This window comes from Drosophila persimilis, unplaced genomic scaffold (genome assembly GCF_003286085.1).
Source record: "Drosophila persimilis strain 14011-0111.01,24,50 unplaced genomic scaffold, DperRS2 tig00000798-arrow-arrow-pilon, whole genome shotgun sequence".
NCBI classification, from domain to species: domain Eukaryota; kingdom Metazoa; phylum Arthropoda; class Insecta; order Diptera; family Drosophilidae; genus Drosophila; species Drosophila persimilis.
Window position 1 is genome coordinate 629,779 of NW_020825355.1, and position 21,932 is coordinate 651,710.

General features: G+C 45.5%; 4 protein-coding genes and 1 non-coding gene across 6 annotated transcripts in view; all 5 read right to left on the reverse strand.

Annotated features, from left to right (window-relative positions):
• LOC6602524 (protein TANC2) overlaps nt 1-12,904 on the reverse strand; it is a 55,682-nt gene extending 42,778 nt beyond the window's left edge. The window contains exons 1-4 of one of the 2 annotated variants that reach the window (XM_026992949.1): nt 12,328-12,904; nt 11,369-12,274; nt 11,173-11,308; nt 4,361-5,339 (exon numbers count right to left, since the gene is read on the reverse strand). In XM_026992949.1, coding sequence (XP_026848750.1) covers nt 4,361-5,339; nt 11,173-11,214 — 1,021 coding nt within the window. In that variant the 5' untranslated portion in view covers nt 11,215-11,308; nt 11,369-12,274; nt 12,328-12,904. The remainder of the gene's footprint in view (nt 1-4,360; nt 5,340-11,172; nt 11,309-11,368; nt 12,275-12,327) is intronic. The other variant, XM_026992948.1, reaches the window with a different exon arrangement.
• A 31-nt stretch (nt 12,905-12,935) lies between these two features.
• Nucleotides 12,936-13,263, reverse strand: LOC6602523 (DNA replication licensing factor Mcm7). The gene is made up of 2 exons (XM_026992950.1): nt 13,140-13,263; nt 12,936-13,081 (listed from the first exon to the last, which is right to left on the reverse strand). Exons 1-2 carry the CDS (start codon nt 13,168-13,170, stop codon nt 12,945-12,947), a joined length of 168 nt encoding a protein of 55 aa, XP_026848751.1. The 5' UTR covers nt 13,171-13,263; the 3' UTR covers nt 12,936-12,944.
• A 1,094-nt stretch (nt 13,264-14,357) lies between these two features.
• LOC6602522 lies at nt 14,358-15,027 on the reverse strand. The gene is made up of 3 exons (XM_002027467.1): nt 14,800-15,027; nt 14,574-14,741; nt 14,358-14,513 (listed from the first exon to the last, which is right to left on the reverse strand). The coding sequence occupies exons 1-3, from the start codon at nt 15,025-15,027 to the stop codon at nt 14,358-14,360; spliced, it is 552 nt and encodes a 183-aa protein (XP_002027503.1).
• A 159-nt stretch (nt 15,028-15,186) lies between these two features.
• LOC6602521 lies at nt 15,187-15,787 on the reverse strand. The gene is made up of 2 exons (XM_002027466.1): nt 15,395-15,787; nt 15,187-15,336 (listed from the first exon to the last, which is right to left on the reverse strand). Exons 1-2 carry the CDS (start codon nt 15,785-15,787, stop codon nt 15,187-15,189), a joined length of 543 nt encoding a protein of 180 aa, XP_002027502.1.
• A 4,941-nt stretch (nt 15,788-20,728) lies between these two features.
• Trnap-ugg lies at nt 20,729-20,800 on the reverse strand. Its single transcript has one exon. It is a non-coding gene; the product is annotated as a tRNA-Pro (tRNA).
• Nucleotides 20,801-21,932: the final 1,132 nt, after the last annotated feature.

The window sequence follows — 21,932 nt, forward strand, 5'->3', positions numbered from 1 at the left end:
TACTTTTCACACAAAACTAGAGGAATTCCAAGACGATTATGCACACACATACTGCACACACTGAAACAAACAATAGTATTTATACTCAGGTGGGTTTATTACATTTTTCTTCAGTGCATTCCACATTACTCATCACCTGCCGCAACGGCACATGTGAACTCCGTTTAACTTAGCAATTTTGCACATTTGTTTGGGAATTTGACATACGAGTATGTGTTTCTGAAATGAGAACCGTATCCAAAGTAGCGACGATGCCGGGCCCGTCCGTCCGTACGATTGATCGCGGTTGGCCGAAAGCCGTTGCTGGGCCGAGAGGTGCGCGTGCGCGAGCTTTAAAATGCGTTTTGAAACTGAGCGGCGGAAAGCCAGACACATGGTATAACTATGCCGAGATATACCTTGCGGCAAGGTAAGGGCAGCTCAGCGAGCGGCCACTTTTTGCGAGGCGGAGAGATGGGCTTCAAACTATTTTTGTTTTCTTATGCCCAAATATATATTCGTTGTTAATTCAATGTTTTTATAGCAAACATTTCGATTCTGAGCATGATGGTTTTCTGATTCTTTTCTTATTAACATGCACAAAATATAAATCGAAATACATAAATTGTTATTGCAGGCAGAAAATACACCGCATAAGCATGCGCGCCTGCACTTTCTGTATTCGGAAAGAATTTGGTGCCTCAAAAAGAGAGAACTCGCTCGGCTGGCCCCACCTTTTAATGTTATACCAAAGCCAGACAAGTGTCCGACTCTCTCCGCACAGCGGGCTGAGAGCGTGCGCAACTCTCGTGCACATTTACCGGTTTTCCAAGACCCAAGGCACAGTTCAGAGTGTGCTTGCGCTCTCGTCGTCGTTCCTCCTCTCTCCCGCTGGTTGTCTTTCTGCTCTCCAGCTGATAAGCGATCTCCGCACGGCGCTCGGTTCGGCGCTCGGCGTGCGTTGGTTTGGTTGTCTCTGCGTCTGTCTTATCAGTTCCACTATCACTCTTTTTTTTTTCAATTTGTGTGGAAGCATTCATTCACGCTGGGTTCTAGTATTTGTATTTGTTCTTTATGGGTTTTGACTGATTGAGGTGCTGACTTGGTCGCGTCGCTTATCGCTTGCTCTCCCTTACCTCCCTCCGCACACACCGCATCCGGCTGACCGAGGAGCGAATGATGACGCAAGCAGATGTAGGTGACTCTCCTCTCCAGGGGCTCCTCTCAGATAAGTGACTGGTTGAAAGTGAGTGGATTAGGCAAGACTTCGATTGGCCGAGGATGAGGTGGAAGGTGGAATGGTGTCACTCTACAGGGTGCCGTCGGGACTCCCTTGGAATTATTCTACGGCCTACACTCCACACAGGTTCTTCACCCAACATTATTATTTTCGAATATTTACATAAATTATATGATAAGATACGAGTCCTATTTGATCTGTTCCTTCCATAGGGGAATTGTAACAGTAGTTGTTGGGGCCAGGTGTCATAGGAATTCCTTAAAGAACAGAATTCTATTTTCACCACAATCACCATCAACACCATTTCTGGTAGCTTTCCAGTCAAATGCGAAGGTTACCCAAGTTTTGAAACATTTCGATAGCTGAAAGCCCAACTGAACTTTCAATTACATTAGAATTAATCTACTCATTAGGGTAGAAAGGAGAAGAAACAAAGGCCCGCCCGCCCGTCCGCGTCCAGCTCACGTAGTGTAATCTTCGAGCAATAACAATAATGGTTTGTAATCGCTCGACATGTTCGTGTTCGTTTTCATGTGTTCGTGTTGGTCGTAGATCCCTCCTCAGTTATTGAGTCCATGTAAAGCGCTCAAATGAGCTCATACCTGTGACACAATCTTGATTAATGGGCTTTGATTATGGTAAGAGGGCAACGAGGAGAACGATAGGGGGCCATTCTATTACATGTCGGTTGTAGAAATCTTTGGCACAGAGAAATCTAGAAAATTACATTTAATTACAGGAATCTACTTGATAAGAGAACCATAAATATTAAGGCTGATCTAGAAACACTTACAAATAAAACCCTAACTGATTTGAACATTTGGCAATGTTGCGGGTAAGCTCTAAATTTCTGGGAATTAGTTCTTTCAGTTCTCATTCGATTGCATTATTGGACTTTTATCCCTTTGTTGTCGTAAATTCTGTTTAATCAGGAACCAAGTAAGTAAATGGTTTCTATCCTAGGCACTTTCATTATCACAACACTGAACAAGAGTAACTACAGAGTTCAACTCATAAATATTGAAAGAGCAATTGCGAAATTCAAATTCAAGTGCATCGATTGTGGGAAATCCCCGGCGTCGGCGACTCCTCGCCGACTCGGGGCTTATCGAACACACAAAATGCATTCAACGCAGTGCGTGCGCTGGGATTTTATTGAGGCTCCTATCTGGATCCGATGGAGCCTGGGATCCATCCGTGCCAATAAATAGTTACCGGGTCCCGTCCCCCGTTTGGGTCCAGCTGTGCCCGCGGGCTACAAAGTTGCAATGGCAATTGTGTCCGAGTGTTGGCCTCTCGCATCCGTCAGATACAGATAGTTTTCAGCCGGTTTCTCGATTCGTTGTTGGTCCATTCATGGCAACTACCGTTTGGGTCTTTTGTTTGACTTTGTCTTGCGGCCGTCAGAGCTCTCCTCCAAGTCTATTTGTAGATACAAGCAGCCAAACAACAAGCGTCTGCCACTGCCACTGCCTGTCTTCGTCTTCGTCTTCCCCATTTCTCTGCGGCGGAGTGGAGTGTGTGCTGAGAGACTCTTCTACCTGTTCCACGGATGCGTCTTTGAGGCTTCGCTTTGGTTCGGTTCGGTTCGGTCTCTCTGCACGTTCTCAGCGCAATCTCAAGTGTTTTTTAAAAGTTTTCCAGCGATAAGCAATGGAACTTTATGGCCCATCCACATCCACATCCACTCGCACTCAATGCTCCCCCTGGCTGTGGTTGTGTCTGTGGTTGGAGCTGGAGCTGGAGCTTCATCATCATCATCATCCATCCTAGTTTGCCATGGTTTGGTGTGGCACGGGCATAGTGTTCGGTGTGATCATGATGCATATGATTCATGACTTTTCACTTTTGCGAACACACACACGCACACACCGCAACGCGCCACGAATTTCCACAGCCATGGCAGAACAGTGGACGAAAATTGAGAAAAACTTTGCGAATATCTATCCAGGGAAAAGGGTGAATATGGGACAATTCTTTCGGAAGAGATGGAGATGATATTAGGCTACCATAGACGGTTCCTTGTCTGATCATTTGATGCCAAATCGAACACCGAATACGATTTCAGATGGAATAGTGTTTCCCAAATGATTCGAAACAGATTCAAGCGGATGAAACCCACTATGCAAATATTGACGGGGCTGAGGCTGAGGCTGAGGCTGACACTTAACCCTTGCATAAATTCTCATCAGCATTGTGGATGGTTGTGGTAGATGGTGGATTGTGGATGGGGGGAGACTTTGGAGTGGCACGTAAATTACTGTGACATTGCACTTTGCAGCATCATTTGGCAATTTGTTGCAACAATTTTTTTTGTTGTGCGCTGTGCTAGTTTATTGATTAGTTTTAAATGAAAAGTGGAAGGAAGTCAGCAGAAGACTGGGACATAAATCTTGGCCAATTTTCTTATTAGAAACTGTCAATGTCAGCGTATTTTCACCCCGAGGAGAAGTCAGTCGCCGAGGATCCTCGTTTGCCGGCCACGGTCCGGTCATATGCTAACCAAATAAGAGATATATAAAATCCACTTGGATGATTTATGACCCTGGTGCTGGGGCTTGTTAAACATCTGTGTGAAATGGCTTTCTCTCTCTCTCTCTCCTATCCTTTGCCATGGCTTTGTTTGCTCCACGGCCGATTGAATCGTACCAATCGTATGGACCACCGCTCCACCAGCCCAGCCCGGTGGAAATCTGTTTGGTTTTTCGGTTGAGAGGATGTTGTTGTGGATGCTGATGATGTTGAAGTGTGTGCTGCTGGGGGTCAGCGCTAGCCGCCGCCTTGCGGGCTACCTTTCTAATGCCGAAAGAAATGAGTCCGTTGCGAGTCGGTCATTAAAACAGTTGTACAGGCGTGTACGAGGAGGGAAGTATCTGTATCTGTATCTGTATCTGTATCTGTATCTGTGTTTGCGTCTGTGTCTGTGTCTATGTCCGGTAATGAAGGATTGTAAATGAGTTTAAAGCCGGTCGGCATTGATGAATTGCCATTCGGTCATCATTCAGATGGAAGTACAATACAAAGAGAAATCGCCAAAACAGAAATAAATATCATGCCAAGGATTGGGTCTTTCTCACAATTAGTCATTGATGGAAAATTTTATGGGGTTTATGGCAAATATTCAGTGTGTGAAGCACTCACCACTCTCTGCTGCACTCAGGCACTTGGCGGACATCTCCTCGTTGAGGTCCTCTTCAGGATTAGCATCGTCCGTGTCCAAGACGTGTCCGCAGTGTCCTACGCTGGTCGAGCTCCAGTCGAGGGCACTCACGCCATCGCTGGACATCATGGAGATGTCCATGGGGGGGACGGAGGTGCCGCGCAGTGTGCTGGTGGCACTGATGCCGCCAGAGTCGCCGCCGCCGCCGCTGCCGCCGCCCACTGAGACGACCAGCGAGGAGTACTTTAGATCGAGGGAGGAGTTCATGGAGCCGCCGTAGATGGAGCTGGTGAGGGAGGCGCAGGTGGAGTCGAAGCTACGGTTGCTGGCGCGACGCTTCTCGGGCGTGGCATACACAGGCTCGGGTTGTTCTTTTTTGGGAGTGCTCAGCTCTGAGTAGGCTGGCGGGGCTGTCGAGGAGATTTCACTGGCTATGGAGCCATTCAGTGTGCCGTAGACGGAGGTCATCATGATGTCGTTGCGATTGAAGCTGGGCTGCCAGTAGTCCTCCTCTACATTGCCCGAATCGACTAGATCCGAGGACTCCTCCTGCTGCTGATGCTGCTGTTCATCGGCCACCAGCTCATCCAGATAGTCGGCATCGCAGAGTCGCGACTCATCGATCATGGCAATCGTATCATCCAGGTTCCCTTCCTCATCCTCGCTACCAGACTGGCTCTGCTCCTCCTCTTCCTCGCAGCTCTGCTCTGCATTGGCGTTCAGCTTCTGGAAGGTCTCGTCCGCCTGCTGCATCATGTCGTAGGCACGGGGAATGGAGCTGCCGGCCAGCGAATCGGAGTCGTTCTCCTCGATGCAGGACAAGTGACGTGTCCGAAAGCCGTAGATAATCCCATTGGCGAGCAGTTTCGGTGGCGGATTAATGGGCAGCGGTGGCGTCGGTAGATCTATCTGTTCGTCCTCCATGTGATGCAGTGGCATCTGCTGCAGGGTGGCCATGTGCTGAAAAGGAGGTAAAGAGAAAGAATTCTATTAAAATATGGTTTTAATGTAAGGGAAACTATTTCCGAGTTCGACTTTTCGGTTATTGATCCTGATCAGCGGCTGCAGCTTCCATCCAGGCACAACTGTACCTGGAGAATGCTCCACATTCAACATAATTTGACATATGTAATTTGAGGGCTGACTTGACATTAACGATCCTCCATAAAAGACGCACACACATACTGCACAGTGGATGTATGGATGTACAGATGTACAGATGTACCTCCAGCGGAAATGAGCCCAAATCTTAGCTCAACTCATGCCCGAAGATCTTGTGCATCTGTAGGTGCGAGCTTGTAGGCGATAAGCCCGGGAAACTTTAATGCCACTTAATGCCAGGGCAACAACAGAACGTGGAATTGTTTCAACATAAATCTCCCATACGTACGTACATACGTACATGAGGGAGAGGGGCACGCAGGCACACACAAGACGGAAGTGTCCCCCCAAAAGAACGATAGACGCATGCACGCAACTTCCCCCATTTATGGCCACATGTGAGCGCATCTTCTACGAGTACGAGTACAAGTATGTGGTGTGGTGTGGTGTGGTGTGGCCCCCTGCAACGATTCTGCTGCTGCTGCTGCTTCTGCTGCTGATGGCTGGCGTCTGCTTCTTCCGTAGTGCAAAGAACTCGTAATAGTTGTGCTGCCATTACATGGGCAATGTCGTCGCACTCTTGACATATGAGTCCATACAGGCCCGACTCCGACTCCGTCTCATCCCCATCCCCATCCTCCGCCTCTCAAGTAGGTGTTGTCTTAGTTATTGTTGCTGTCTTAGATTCTCTTCTGTAGCTCACTATTTTTAAGTCGCTTGCGCCACCATTGGGAAAACTAGCGAAAGGGACTGCAACTGGGGTTGGGAGCGGGACTAGGACTGGGACTGGGACTGGGGCTGGGGCTGGTACGGGTACGGGTCGCTCAATGGCGGGGCTGAAAACTCCTTGAACATTTACTCTGGCAGTGCAAAGTTTTCTTAAATAAACATTTTTGCGTCGCTTGCAGTTTGTTTGAATGCGATTTTGTTATGGCTGGTGGCCTGAACTTGGTTTTGGTTTTGGTTTGGTCTGCGGCATTTGGGGCAAACTACACTGAACAAATTTTTGCAACTGAACAAAAAGAAACCCCTTTTCAGTGAAGTCAGTGGCACATGGGTGCCGAGTAATGCACACGACATGTCTGCCGCTGCCCGCTGGTTTAGTTTGTTCCAATCTTTTGCCATTCAAAACTGTTTTTCAACAAAATTCCCACAAGTGGCAGTTGAATCGGCGAAGAAATAGTAATGCTAAATTTTCCACAGTGTAGAATTTCCACCAAACTAATGCAACAAACAAATTACTCGAGGCGACGAAAAACTATACATCCCATCCCATCCCCTCTCTCTGGGGCTAAGGCTAGGACGAAAATAGATCAACCAAACGATCGCATCGGGTGACGGTGACGCGTCTGCTGTGCACGGCCCGGGAAGCAGGGCACGGAGGAGAGGCTGCCGCAGCCGCAGCCGCAGCCGCTGCCTGTTCTGTTCTGTTCTGTTCTGTTGCAGGGGCAACCAAAATGACGCGACGTGCTGGCAGTTGCTGTTGCTGTTGTTTGTCGTGCGCCAAAGCAGAGCAAAGGGAATCCGGTGAGGCACGGTGGCCGGGGAGGGGGGGCCTAGGATCCCCAGCAAACTGCATTAAACTACTTTCGTTGCAGTTTATTGCTTCGACTGCGCGCGTTTCTACTTTTAGCTATTCCACGCGTGTGTGAGTGTGTGCAAGGCATATCAGACTGGAGGTGAGGCCATTCGGGTGAGTGGACTGCAGGCCAAATGCCAGGCTGGTTGTCATGGCCGTGAGAAAGAGAGACCAAACAAGAGGGGACTTAAAACCAGGCTCTGTCCGGGCACATCGACTGCCTCACCTCCTGTTTGATATACTCTGCGCGTGTGCGTGTGCGTGTTCGTGTGTGTGCGCACACATTTCTCTGCCTCTGAGAATCTTGAACTTGTGCGTCTTCACTCTTTTTTTTTTGTGTTTACATATTCCTTCGTTCTTTTTGGGTGGAAAGTGAAATGAGCGGAGAGTGGGAAAATGCTGCCGAGGGTAGGGGAGCGGAGGGGGATTGGTAATGGAGAACCATCGAACATGCGACATTTTTCAGCTTGTTTCCAATTTAAATTCAGCGTCCCCATGTGCCACCCCGCCCCGTCCGACACGGCACGGTCCTGTCCTGCCGATGTCTTTGTTCAACGGTTCGCCGTTCCAGACATTTGCACTTAAAGGCATTGAGATGTGGTCACTGCACGATACGGGGAGCGAGGGACGGGCCAAATTCCTATAGCCCAGAAGCATTATATTGGCATTACTCATTTCGTTGCCATTTTCCTCTGGGACCAAAGAGAACTCTTCGATATTCTTAGATCGAAATCGAAATCGAAACGAATGTTTCGCAATGCAAAAAGTATGCTATGATATTTGAAAGCACTTCGTCACAGGAAAATAAATAAAAATAAAATAAAACCAGCAGAACTGCAATCGAATGTGTTATTAACAGATCATATATGTTTCTTGAACATTTTCGTCTCCAACCTTTAGTTAACTTTGTTGTTGCTTGTTGAGGATCACTTTTTGTTTGGTACTGTTTTCGAACAATCTTGGAACAACACTTTGAAGACACCACCATAGAAGTTAGGAACTGCACTATCTTTTGATTCAGAATTTCTCCACTTTCACTGATAATCCAATGTGACAATTAATTCGAATGGAGATTCGTCTGCACACGATCTGAACGGCTGTATCCGTATCGGTATCCGTCTCTCTGGTGTGCCGTAACGTATCCGTACCGAGCGCGCGCTGGAATGCAATTGAATCGCCTCGGAAGCCAGATCACGGCACCAACTGCATCCGTTGCAGCAGTTCTAGCAGTGAGGCGGTGTGGCAGCGCAGTCGCAGCAGCCTCCCTCGGCAACAAGAAGATGATGTGTTCCCGATACTAACTAGACGGAGACAACGTCGCGCGGTCGGCTAAAAATAGTCCCGGAGTCGGACGTGCAGTCAGCGCCGGTCCATCACTTTTGTTAGATTCCGTTTTCCCCCCCGTGTCCCCCGCCCGTTCCCCCTTACCCCTCGCACATGCCACAGCAACAGCCGCGGCAGCCGCAGCAGACGTCGCGTCTGTTTGTGTTGCACCCCGCGAAGCCGGCTCGGGTTCTGCGTTTCTAATGGGGTCCCGCAGGAGGAAGGACGGTGGCGGGAGGGCGACCAAAGTTTGCCAGCGGAACCAGAGGTGTCGCTTGCTTGGTTGCCATTTAATTGCACCGCCATCCATGGCACCATGTCACTGCCAAGGGAAATGGCTATAAGTACGAGTATTTTGAAGTTTCCCCAAGAAGAGCCACATTCCAGATATTACAACATATAGTTGGTTCCTTTGAAATCCTGCCTCCACAGCCACATCCATATCCTGCTGACTGTACACACTCACATCCAGGAACTATCTCAACCACGCAACCCCAAGCCGAGTTCAATGCACTCAAGCGAAAGGCAACAAGTCTGGCAGGCAGGATTGGACACAATTGCAGTTCATTCAACCTAGGGGCAAGGCAGGCAGGCAGGCAGGCAGGCAGGCAGGAGAGGTGACTGCCTGGATCTATGCGACGGAAGTGGACTAATTTTTCATGTTTTGAAATCGGATGACAACGAACAGGAGGAGGACGACAAAGTTCCGAGGCAACAGCGACAGCGACGCATGCGCAGCAGAGTTTGTTCACCTCATGCTGCGCACTAGATACATTCTATGCCTTGTACTAAGTAGTTATAGTTACGCACGGATTGTGTTACATGCCGCCTGAATGCTTCGCTGGAAGTGCTCAGTGCCCGACCCTTGGATTTCGGTTGAGTTTTTCGAGACAACTGTTTCAATTTCTGATTACTTTTTCCCTGTATTTATCTTCGGCTGCTTTAATATCATTTCCACTTTCACCGCGCGGCGTGCAGGGGAGGGTGTCGGGTCGTGTCGTGTCGCGTGAATGATTTGTGACACCTTTCTGATGACTTCTGATGCTGCCACGCCTGCGCATGGAATCTTCTTAATCTTGGGGGATAATTTAAAGAGTCGTCTAACTGCAGGCAGGCTTAAGAATCGATCTCCTCCTGTCTCCATGATAAATTATTGTGGGAAATTCACATAAATTCGGGAAAGCCAAAAGTATGTACGAGTATGTAATACTCGCTTGTAAGATACATTGAGGATGGTTTTGTACACTGGCGGGGGTATTATAAAATTGGTCAGAGTATGCCAGAGAGTACATACAGAAATATTTTCTTAATCAGAATTTTGGGGATTTGCGAATTGCCCAACCCTCTGGCGGTTGCCTGGCTCTTTCTGTTGTTAATTAGGATCTGGGACCCTGACCCTCCATCGAGAAATTAGACACATTCGAGTGAGGAAATAAATGGAAATTTCTGTAAGGAAGAACATCATTTTGAACATTGAAGCAGATTCCGACTAGTTTGCATCGAAATAGACGCGCGGACGGACAAATTGGAATCTAATCCATCAGAGGTGCATTGAAGGCTTATGCCCCACAATAAGGTCGATGCCAAAGGGGCATATGGTCGGAGGTCAAGCAAATGCATGATCCTCGCTTTGCTTTCTTAGATTGAACTGAACATTACAAATTCTGTGCAAATTTAACCTACCCTCTGAAAAGGTATAACAATGTAACAATGCCTAAAAGTTGCTAATAAATGTTTCAGTGGCCGCAAACAATTTCACATCGGCCGCCATCAGTGCATACTTTCAGTCTGAGTGGAGAATATTTCGGAAAAATTTGTGAAGTATCTTTTGGGGGAGTGTCTATTGAGAAAAGTCCAAATTGTAATTTAAATTTAAAAATGAGCGGGCATGCTGTGAATAGCGACTATACTTTTATTCCCGGCACTGGATCAGTGTCTATGTATATATGAGAGCTTATGATTCATGTAACCAATACAATATATTTTAAACGTAATTTTACAGGAGCCGATGAATGCCGCATGCTTTCTATCTCACTCTCTCTGTCTTTTGGTATAGCGGTGCCCAGAAGGGAAAAATGTATTTGTTGGGGGGATTTCGGTAGGACAGCCAATTCAGACCTCGATTTATCTCAGTTTCGCTTGAACTGGTCATGAGAGAGGGGACGACCACTCCCTATGTTCCAATGTTAACTCTTGCACTTCGTTTATCCCATTCTCACTTAATTACCATTTGATTTTAATTTTAAACACTATTCGTTTACATTCTTCCGCTTCATCTGTCTCTCTCTATTTCCCTTCCCACATCAACAGGAAACATTACATCTCGCTTTCGGGCACTGCACGATTAAGAGTGAGAGAGAATGAGTAAGCGGATGCGGATTCGGCAGTCTAATAGATGTGGTAATTCTCTACGAGCCGTCTTCACGATTATGGAAGCGAAATTTTGAAATACACTTGTAACTGTGTGATATTAAAGGAATCTGGATATAATTTGGTGGATCGAAAAACGCTGGGAGCAGTTGGAAACGATTCCTTCTGGGCTTTCCACACATCATTATCCAACACAAAACTAGTGCGCAGACTTTTCGAGTACCGGGTATAAAAATGCATTAACTTTTAAAAGGATTCCTATGAAGGGAATGGTTCTAAGACACATAAGCCATGGATACATGTACGCACCCGCAAGTACGTCATCTTCAGTAACAGAGGTGGCAATTGCCCAAAAATAAGTTACCCAACGGGTAGTGGTATTCAGTTAGCCAATCGATAAATATATCCCAAACTACTTACTTGGTCCTTAATCCTCTTCCTCTTCGAGGTTTGCAGCACCATCCAGCTTCTTCTTTTGGTTATGGCGCTTGACGAAACCAGAACCGCCGCCAGGCGCACAAAGAACGATGGAATGTTGCCCACATGCTTGTGCAAACTAGACGGGGGAACCGAAAATTGTCTGAAAAGGTTTGGCAAGGCGTTCGGTGCTACTTACGCATTGCGTGATTTACATTAGGATCGGAGTGAACAGAGTCATCTAGGCAATCAATATTCATTGAGAGCCGGTGCAAGGATTCGCCTCTTCGACGCTCTTCAAGGCGCATCAGACGACGCAGAAGGGCATTGCCTATGTGCAACGTCCATGATTTGTACAGACAAGAAGTGCCATGTTTGTCTTAATGTTTACATTAGTTGTAGTTTCAATCAGCCACAGCCTCTGATTCTGCTTCTACTGACAGTGCTTTTCATCTTCGTGTGTATCCTTTGGGGTATCAAACAAGGACTGGATCCCTTGCTTGCACTCGCGTCTGGCCAGCTCGTTGAAGTTCCGTTTGGCACTGTGCGGATTGCCGGAGACATACAACAGCCGATTGGCATTCGGTGAACGAGGAATATCGATTGCCTCCAATCTTTTGAAATAACTGAGGTGCCTATTTGCTATTTAGTAAGTGCGGCATATATGGAGATCCACAGTGCCATCGCTGTAGTTGCCCAAGCGGCACATCACTTAAGACTTTTCCCTCACAGATCTTGTCCACGGCAAACATGTTCTTGCTCTTATAGCCAATCACTGTGGGCGGGGGCAGAACTTCGTTAAATGTAAAGTTGTCTTGATGTGTATTTCCTCAGCAGCGTGGACTTTTCCTGATTTCTGCTTCAGTTTCTCATCGTAGAAGACATCGGCTAGTGGAGAGATGGCGTATAAGGCTGTGCGTTGACGTTGGGCTTGCCATTGCTAACACCTACAGCCGCTCGCTTTTTCTACAGGCGATCAGCCGATACCTTTGCTGCCAGCGCCTTCCACATCCTGTCCTTTTACTTGTAGCTGTTCGGCGGCGAACTCCTTTCTCCTGGAGTAGTCGATTTCGTCACGTCCAGCTTTAAGAGGCTTTTTAAACTCCTAAGAGGGTATAGATTTAGATTTTTTTTAATGTGGTCATGTATTTTGCTTACCCCAATGCCAAAGTATCCCATATTCTTCCCTTCTTTTATGCATATTTCCGCTCCGAATAGGCATATTCCTAGCCGGCTGTTTCCTCGGGTAAGTTGGTCTACCGCTGTCTCTCTTAGTTGGGTATTATTTGGTGACACTCTATATTTTAGTCCAATATTCGAGTTGTACCGTCTGCAAGTACAGACGACCGGCGGCCTTGCTCACGCGGCAATCGTCCGAAGGACCATCGTGGACGGGCGTGAAGGAGAGCGAGCTCACCGGCTGGTACGTCTTGGAACCACAGCGATCGCACGTGTATGTGGCCGCGACCATCATGGGCTTCACCTCCGTGCAGCGCGTCACAATGCCGCGTACAGTCGTCAGCTTGCCCATGTGTTGGGCCTTTACCTCGCGCATGGAATAGGCCTTCTCCGGTAAAATCAGAGATTTCACCTTTACTGAGGTTTTGGGATTGCGCACGCGGTCGTACATCATCAAGCGATGCTCAATGTACTCATCCAGGGCGTCCTTGGCGTGCACCTCCTGCTGCTTGTAGCTGGGCAGCAGCTCGGCAATCACATCACTGAAGATTCCCGCATAGCGTCGGCGGTTGTCGATCACCGCCTCGGCCAGGCTCTTATTGAACTTCGGGAACGTCCAGATCGATGGTGATCAGGACCTGCTCCCTATGCGCCAGCTTCACCAGCTGCGAGTTATAAACAAATTGCTTCTTGCCGTCATCGTCGCACTTGCCAAACTTCGACAGGAACGTTTCTGCGTGGAGACATGGGTTTTGTGGTTTCCGCAGTCGCAACGCTGATTTTACACTCACCTCTGTCCTGTACATAGTCGCGATGAGCCATTTTGCTATTGTTTCAATTGTTTAGACCTTGAAAGCGAATAAAAAGTGCACGGGCTGCAGCAGCGGTGAAGAAATGTCGCTGAGCCGTAGCCAGAACCCTCGTGCGGCTGTTCGGTCGACACCTGTGTGAGGTTCCGAAAGTTTGTTTTGTTTTGTTTGTTCCGAAAGTTTCGACTGCTGCGACTGCGTTCCAGGCATCGCGACTGCGTCGTTCATATTACCCAATTTTTATATTCCGTTGAATAATGTCGGCTAACTAAAACCTTAAGTTTTGCCCACGTAATTTTAGGCCATTGATTAATCAATTTTCTCCTTAACTGGCTAGTTTTTGTTCCTTGCTTTTATTGTTTTTCAACTAAAACGGGATTTAAACAAAATAGTTAAACAAAAAAACAATCACAATGTTGCTCGTTTTTGATATTCCGTGCAATATAACTAGCTAAATAAAACCCTCAGCCCTGCCCACATAAATTTATCCGATTATTACATCAATTTCTTACAAGAATGGTCAACTTTAAGCTCTCCTCTTTATTGGATTGTTTATAAAATAAGGTTTAAGCAAAACAGGCCAAGAAAAAATGTCCGCAAAATCAATGTTCTTACATGGTAACTACACAATAACTACACATTTGCTACATGTTAACTACATTTTCATGTAATTATCAAAGGCGACACCTGAAGGGGAAATGTTCAAAAATGTTAGCCCTTTTTTTCCATATGAGCCCCATGGAATCGCCAGTGTGAAAAACCATGAGTTAGAGTAAGCCCATAACGCGTCTTAAAATATACTGGAAAATACTAGAAAATACCATGAAAAGTATAAAATTGGCAAGGTGTGTGAGCTAGTCATGGTGGAAATTTACAGTGTGAACGCGGACTTATCGTTGAAATATACCGTCAGACCCTCTGCAGTATAGCGTAAATATACTGATGAATTCAAGTTCCATGCGGAACCAGAAAATTGCTCCCAGCTATGAAATGCTATGTTGCGCAAATTTTTGAAATTTTACAATTATAAAAACAAAAATTTTGTTCTAACTAAGTCCAAATGATTCTGAAACAAAATACTTTTGTGCAATTTTTTGTTAATTTGAAGAACTAAAATTGTTGGTTATGCATGAAATAAACATGTTTTTTTTAAGATTTAATATTCGTAAAATGCTGCAGAAAATAAAACGTTTATGAATACTAGTATTTTTCAACCCGTGTCGAATAGACTTTTATGTCAGTTCTCCACTTCTTGAGCATGGATGTCCGCACCTGCAACATGTAGACCCCATTTGGTAAGGGAACTTCTTTGAGTGTGTCCTCATCGATGGGGAAACCATTAAAAATGTAGTCTTGCTGCTGTTTTTTGTAAGTATATTGGTAATTATTGCCTCCAAGAGATATCCAAGATCTTACCTGTAGGGGGCACGTTCTATTGACATTGGTTATCTTGAGCAACGGATTGATTAGGAATCCGAAGAATCCGGACTGCAAAGGCTGCCGCAAAAAGGAGCAAAAGTCCATGGTCTCGTTCACAAATTGGAAGCGTCGATTTTTCAATATTTTATAAATTCCCAAATTTAACTGTATTTACACTTATTAGCCAGACCTCTAATGGGGTTTGCTCGCTGCGTATACTCACGATGATATCATCGATGGGCCCCTTATAGAGCATCGTTATATGGATGTAGAGTGCGGCCCTACCGTGCTCACTGTGCACAACATTGCAGTTTTTAACGTGGGCAAACGAAGGGTCCAGCGTGCGGCAGTCCATTTTGCTGACTTTGAAGACCCTACCCTCGATGGGCTCCAGCTCCTTCAGCAGCAGTATGGATAGCATGAGACTGAAAAAAACCAGCTGATCTTTCATGTTTCCCACACGGAATGAGACATTAAACTGATTGATTTTTTGGGGTACGGTAAGTTTATGGATTACATTTAACGCATGGTGCACATCGTTGGCCCTAATGGTTTTGTATAATCTTCAATCTACTGTGTCTATTGAAAATAATTGAAAAAAATTGAAAAACTATCCACGCACACCATAAACGCTGACCTGCAAGCGCCAGACCTTATAAGCGCCCACAGTCACCGTCAGTTTGTATTCCCCATTGGGCAGTGGCAGGTCCCGGACGGCCTTCTCACTGAGCGTCATCTGTTTCAGAAAGATATCCTTTTCCTGTTGGAAAAAGATGGGGATTATACACTGAGTGAGAGAAAGGATAGCCACGACTTACCTGATAGGGACAGGTGTGATTGGCATTTGTGGCGCTCATCAGAGAGTCGTGGAATATGTAGAACAGGGGATACTGTTGTGGCTTCTTCATGTAGTAGCAAAAGTCCAGGGTATGATTGACCATGAAGAGCCTATAGACATTCGACTTGCGGAATATGCACAGATTGAACTCGATCTTGTCGACGGGCCTGTCAGTCTTCACCGCCAAATGGAAGTTCATGCCGACCACATTGCGGCGCACCATTTTGAGGTAGCATTCCTTGAACTCTACGAATTTTGGATCCAGACCCTTGCACTCTACGTTGGTGAACTTGAAGTAGGCTCCCAGGCAGCTCCCAGGGCACAGGGAAATCAGAATTGGAATTAAAATTAGGCTTGGCATGGGTTTCCACATGGTGTTGAGTCTCTGACAGTTGCTGGCAATTTGATCACATTTGTTCTGTATGTGTAACTCTGTTCATTATAAGCTAATTAAACGGACTAATGGGCAGTGCAATTAGATAGGAAAAAACTTGGTATTTACATTAGATTTGGAAACGGATAAAGCTAATTTTTGTGCTTTTTTTATTTTTGTTCTAAATTGAGCTCAGATCAAACTAGATAGATACCTTTAAACATTAAACATTTTCAACAGTGTGATCTCTAAGAGTCAGAGCCAGAGAATGCTCCACAAAGGCCCACAGACGTACTATTCCACAGTGCTTCTAGTCAAATATTATTACTTCCAATTATAAATAAGTTTTACAACTATATTATTCATGTGTGCCATAGACCAAGTTATGGGTGTTTTTGCCATTGACATTAATTCTTCTTTAAATAAACCAAACCATCGACTTCTAATTTTTTTGCCTTTGAATTGAGTTTTTCATTTGTGATCAGAATTTTATTCAATTAAATTTTCGTCCTCAGTTTAATTCAGTTTAAATTGGATGGGTTTGATTAGCAGCCAGCTTCATCTCTTTTTGTTGTAATCTAATATTCATGATTTTATTCAATTAAACTGTTCCATACATGTGCCATGGCATACACATCTACAAATGGTCCGAAAAGAGTTTTCTGTTAGTAAAACAATATCATTGTATGCAGCCAGAGGCAGACAAGTTTCTTGCCACCGATTTCCTTGGAGCAACGTCCACCACACATGACATCTCCGCAGGACATGAGCTAAAAACTTTAGCAATGAAATGCACGTAGAAATGCCACAAGAAATAACAAAAAATGCGAAACAAAACAATGTGCAGTAGGTTGATGGGCCACCAGAGTAAGTCCGCAACAAAAGCTGCAAAGTTGCACACATCTGACCCGATGTACGTACATATCTTTGCCCCAATAATCGTACAACTGTCACGGGCTTACATTGGCTGTCGATTTGTGTTACTGTCCTATCGGGGAGATAGTTCCATCCACTAAGTGACCTTGTCAGCTGTCAGGTTAATCAGGAGAACTTTTTAATTACACAAATTACACAAACTTTGGGCCGGACGCCGACCCGCAGCCCGAGCCTCTATAAAGTTGAAGTCGCGCCAAGTTTATTATTCATAACGGAAGCGGAAACAGCAACTAGGGTCGAGCCTTACCTTGGGTTGTCGTCGTTCCCGTCCCCGTCCCCCTTTACCCCGGAACTTCCTTAACCGTAGTTATTTATTTTAATAAAGCCACAAGCGACCGCACAAAACTTTTGCCATTTTGCGGAGGTACGAACTGCAGCTGCCTCATTATTAATCATTATTGCCTCTGGCCTGCCCTGGCCTGGCAATTTGTCGTAATGATTAAGGGAAGCCCCCATCTCCATACTGTGGAAATGATTACCTCTTAACTGCCCGTTTGGCCCTACAATGGTCCTGGTGATGCATTCGAAATGGGTTACCATTTTTGGGAAATTGCTTCCAGCCACTTGAAGCTGGACAAGGATTTGCCGCCTGTGTTGATTGCTTGGGCAATTGTTCTACTTGTTATACTGTTCTTCGACTTGTGGGCTTGCAGGGGATTACATGTCCAGGCTACTGGATAGAATGAAAAATGGCTGTAACTATTTTACATTCACTTAGAACAGGCATTCTACAGACAGGCTAGTCAGCCTCCTCGTAAGCCCACGCAGACACTGGCTAGCGTGTGTGCAATGCGGCGTATGCGTGATGTGTCTGTGCCATAAATTATGTCCCAACTATTTTCTGGTTGGCAAGGACTTGGTCAGTGCGAGGACATGGGCCACATGTGCCAATAAATAACACTCGATATGCCTGTCAAAAAGCACTGAGGGAAGCAGAACAGAAAAGGAAGGATGTTGGGGACGGGAGACCCAACTTGAACCGGAAACGGATATACAATTTTAGTAATTTTCGTGAGTGACCAAAGGCCGTGTCCCCAAATCGAAATCGAACTCCCATCCGGATGACGACGCCTGAAAAAGGAAATTGCCAAAAAGAAAACCCTAAACAAGAAAAAATGGAAAATACCGGCATTGTACAGGCATTCGGACAGTATGCCAAGGCAGTGGATGAGCCGAGACCCAGTTTTCCCTTTTGCTTTCTGTGTTTGTTTTTATTGGCGTGAAAAATGTAATAATGGTTTTCCCCTCTCCTTTTCTTCGCCCTTTTCTTGGCCATTTTCCTGTGGGTGCCAGAGCCGCCTGCCAACAACATTTCAGCTCTGCTTTATGAGTATTACGAGTATGTGCTACGAGTATGTGTGCATATGCCTGTCCTGGCCTGAGGTTGGTTTTGCTTCTGAGCCACTGGGCGAGCGAGAGTTGATGAAGTTATGCATGCAAGTTATACAGACACTATCTTAGGGGTTCACTACTTCATGGAGGTTTTTCCCCCAAACTGTTTTCTTGCCACAGAATTTTTGAGACAGGGGCTTAGTGTTGCGTACTTTGGGGCAGTAGTTTTCTGCCTTTTTGCAAAGTTTTTGCTTCATGTTAAAGTTTTTTTGAATGTCCGGTGAATATATACTCGTAAATGTTGTGGAAATAACTCCCTTTTTGAAGAGCATTTACCAGGCGTGTAGTTCCTTTTGCAGCTCCGTTGTCATTGCCCAGCTATACATTCTCTTCCCCACCTCTGATTTTTCCGATTTGCTCGAGTGTGTGTTGCTGGTTGTGTGAAAATGTGCCTAAGGTCAGGGCCAAGTGACCAAGTGTCTGGCCAAGAGCTGTACAAGCAATTTCGTTTATTTGAAAGCTCTCGCCAGGCCCAGCAGGCTCTTCCTTTTCCTCATGCTCCTGCCATGACCATTCTCAGTCCTGTCCATTTAGTTTAAGCCTTAGTTCCTGCCACTGCCACTGCTACTGCTGCCGTTCTTGTGGCTGTTTCCATCAATCTCTTTTCCATTGGATAGTTCCATATTGCTGTTGGCACAACATTTGCCCTGAACAAGATTTTATATCCTTTAAGAGTGTATGGTGATTTTCACAACATGTTTGATTTTTGTATCTTAGAAGGTAAACGTATATACCCAGTACCCAGTACCCAGTGCCAGTGCCACACAAATAATTTAAATAAGTGCTACAGAAAAGATGGATCTTGAAGGGTATAAAACATTTCTTTCTTGTCTACTCATCCGTTTTCGGTTGGATCTGGAGGTTTTTGGCAACTGGTTCTACATATATTCAGTTCGGTTTCGTGATTTCATTTTCTCTTCTTTTAAATATTTCCCATCTGTGAGGAAAGACACCAAACTATTTGTTGTTGATACCGCGTCTGTGTTCATTTCATTTTTTTGACAACTCAATATTTGTTTCAGCTCGGGTTTTTGCTGATAGTTTTGCCTGCATATGAATTTTCAGGTTGTGGGCGAAAATCAAATTTATTGAAGTGGATGGGAACGCTGACTGTGAGGCTGTTGGGGCAGTGGCATAGGAATCGATGTCTGTTGGGGCCAGTGGTGTAGTTAGGTCTGTGGCTGAGTGCAGTTTTTGATTTGACGAATATGTTTCGAGGGCTGCCCCTCACCCTGGGGGGCATTGACAGTTGCTGTCTCTCTAGTTGCTGATTGAATTGCCATGTTTCGGTTAAGGATAGGTCTCTATGCCAGATGAATATTGATAGAACTGAATCACTGATTGTAGGGTTTTTTTCAACATTTTGGCTATCAATTTAGCTTGGGTTGCACTCCATTCAGTTTCTTTCTCTCCGTTCTGTTCATTTTGAATGTATCTCTATATTTTTGCATGGGTTTCCTCTCTTGTTAGCTTTATTAATTTGTTTCCCTCTATTGTTGCTTTGTCTGCCACTTAAACGTGTTCCTGCCACACACCCACACGCTCCCATATACTAATAGGTATATATTCTATGCCTACATATACACCTACATATGTACATACATATATCCCTTTTGTAAGTCTCCCAAAAACATGACCTCTCTTGCGGTCCGTTGTCCTGGTGCTGTATTTTTGTTATTGCCGGTTGCCTGGCTCAAATGCGTAAACAATTATTCCCTTCCATATATTTTTTGTTAGATTTTGCATGTGTGGAGAGTCTCTGGACTTTTCTCTCTGGGTTTTTTTTGTGCATATATGGAGAGTCCTTGTGCTTGTCCTAGCATGTTAATTGAGGCACTTTTGATGGTGATTAGATTCATAGAGCCATAAACACGAGTGTATGCCTAATAAAATGCAATAAACATTAATTTTCTATGGGTATCTGGAGCTCTCAGTAGATTTCTATATGGAATTTGAGGTTTCTGGCCCCTTCCCTCTTTGCTTGACTTTTAAAGTAGTTTTGAGTGGACGCCTAAGCGAACGTTATGAAAGAAATATGAAAGCGACACTTGAACATCTTTCATTTACAACAAGTGTCTTGACATGTTAGCCAAAGGAGGGGGAAACGAGTGACATTCAGAGGGGCGTTGCAGCTGTGGCAAGGCAAGTGTTGCCAATACTCCATCGTATATATATTTGACAAGCATATGAAACACTTGAGAACGAGCAAACAAACATGACAGGCTGGCAGGAGGGACTGTGAGGCAGGGTGTAACCAAAGACGCAGGGATATCACACAAGTAGGGGGAGAACGGGATTAGATGTGGGGAGCCAGATGGGGGACACCAGGGCAGTGTGGTGCGATTAGGTGAGGGGGTGGTCTGAAGCCTGGCAACATTAGAAATCGACTCTCAATATATTGAATTGAATTGTTCATCATTGCTTGGAGTCCGTGGCAAAGAGATTGGCTAAACAATTGGCTCGTTGTGGCTGCCACAGATATAAGTCCTTGCTTGAGTATTGATTTTAGTTCATTAAAGAGAGCATACCCACTTGAATGAAATGTTTACAATGATAAAATAGCTGTAGCAGATTGAGAAAACTTCAAAAAAAGTTCATAAAAAATGCTACTACGGGCTCAACCGGGATTTGAACCCGGGACCTCTCGCACCCAAAGCGAGAATCATACCCCTAGACCATTGAGCCGCTCCAAAATGCGATTCAAAGGGAATCTTTATCTTTTGCGAGGCTCAGAGCAGCATCTGTATCTTTGTTCATTCATGCATAATTAGGCAGCATTTTTAATGACTTACCAATCGGCTGCCAACCGGTTTCAGTCGTTTCTTTTGTGGTCAGGTGTTGCAGCTGCATGGTTGTGCTACAAAAATCGGATCGAATGGTTAAGAGAAGATGCTTTATTTATGTACACATTTGTAAACGCTTTCCATGATTCTGCACCTCATTAATTACAAGTTCTTTAGAATTATCTCTTTATAACAAATTGGGATTATTCCAACCAATCTAACATCCTTAGCCAAGATCTCCAAGGTATAGACATACCCTTGATGGGCTAAGGATACTAACAAATTCGAGTGCAAAATACTTGTCGTTAAAACTAATTAAAACAAGTTAATTGCCTTTTGCGGAGGAGCGTGCAGGATGCGAGCATTTTGAAGTGCCACCAGCACACGTACAGCCTGACCTCCCAATTAGAGAGCTAGAATAATAATAAAAACCGACGGCAATCCCGCCCCGTGTTACCCAGAGGGAGTCCAGAGTACGGAGCACGGAGTCCGGCGAATCTGGAGCATCTGAGGCCACGTGACAAGCACCACAAAGCAGCGGCAGAAACAGCAGAAAGAATGCGGTCCTGGCCGCACCCCCGCCCGCACCCCTCAAAAACGGAGTCAATAAAAAGCCAAATGGCCATAAGAAATGGCCGGCAAAAGAACTCCAGGGGAAGAACTGGCAAACAGAGGACACATTCGGGCTTAATGTGCGTTAAAAGGCAACCCTCCAGGACGCTGCGGAATGACTTTAAAGGAAATGCTTAAACCAAAGTTTTTGGTCAACTTGTTGGGGGAGGGGATTGGAGCCCTAAAAGCTATTGTTGGGAAATTAAATTCGAACTATGTGGGGGGAGGATTCTGCAGGACACGGACACGACGTCCAGGTGGAGCGGAGGCAGAGAGCAAGCAGCTTTTGTTATTTTTACACTTCATTGCCGTGGAATTTACTTTGTTCGCCCTTTGTTTCCGACTTGGGACGCAGACGCAGGCAAGCGTAAAGATAAAACTTGTGTCGACTTATTCCTCGTCCTTTCTATATTCCTATTCGT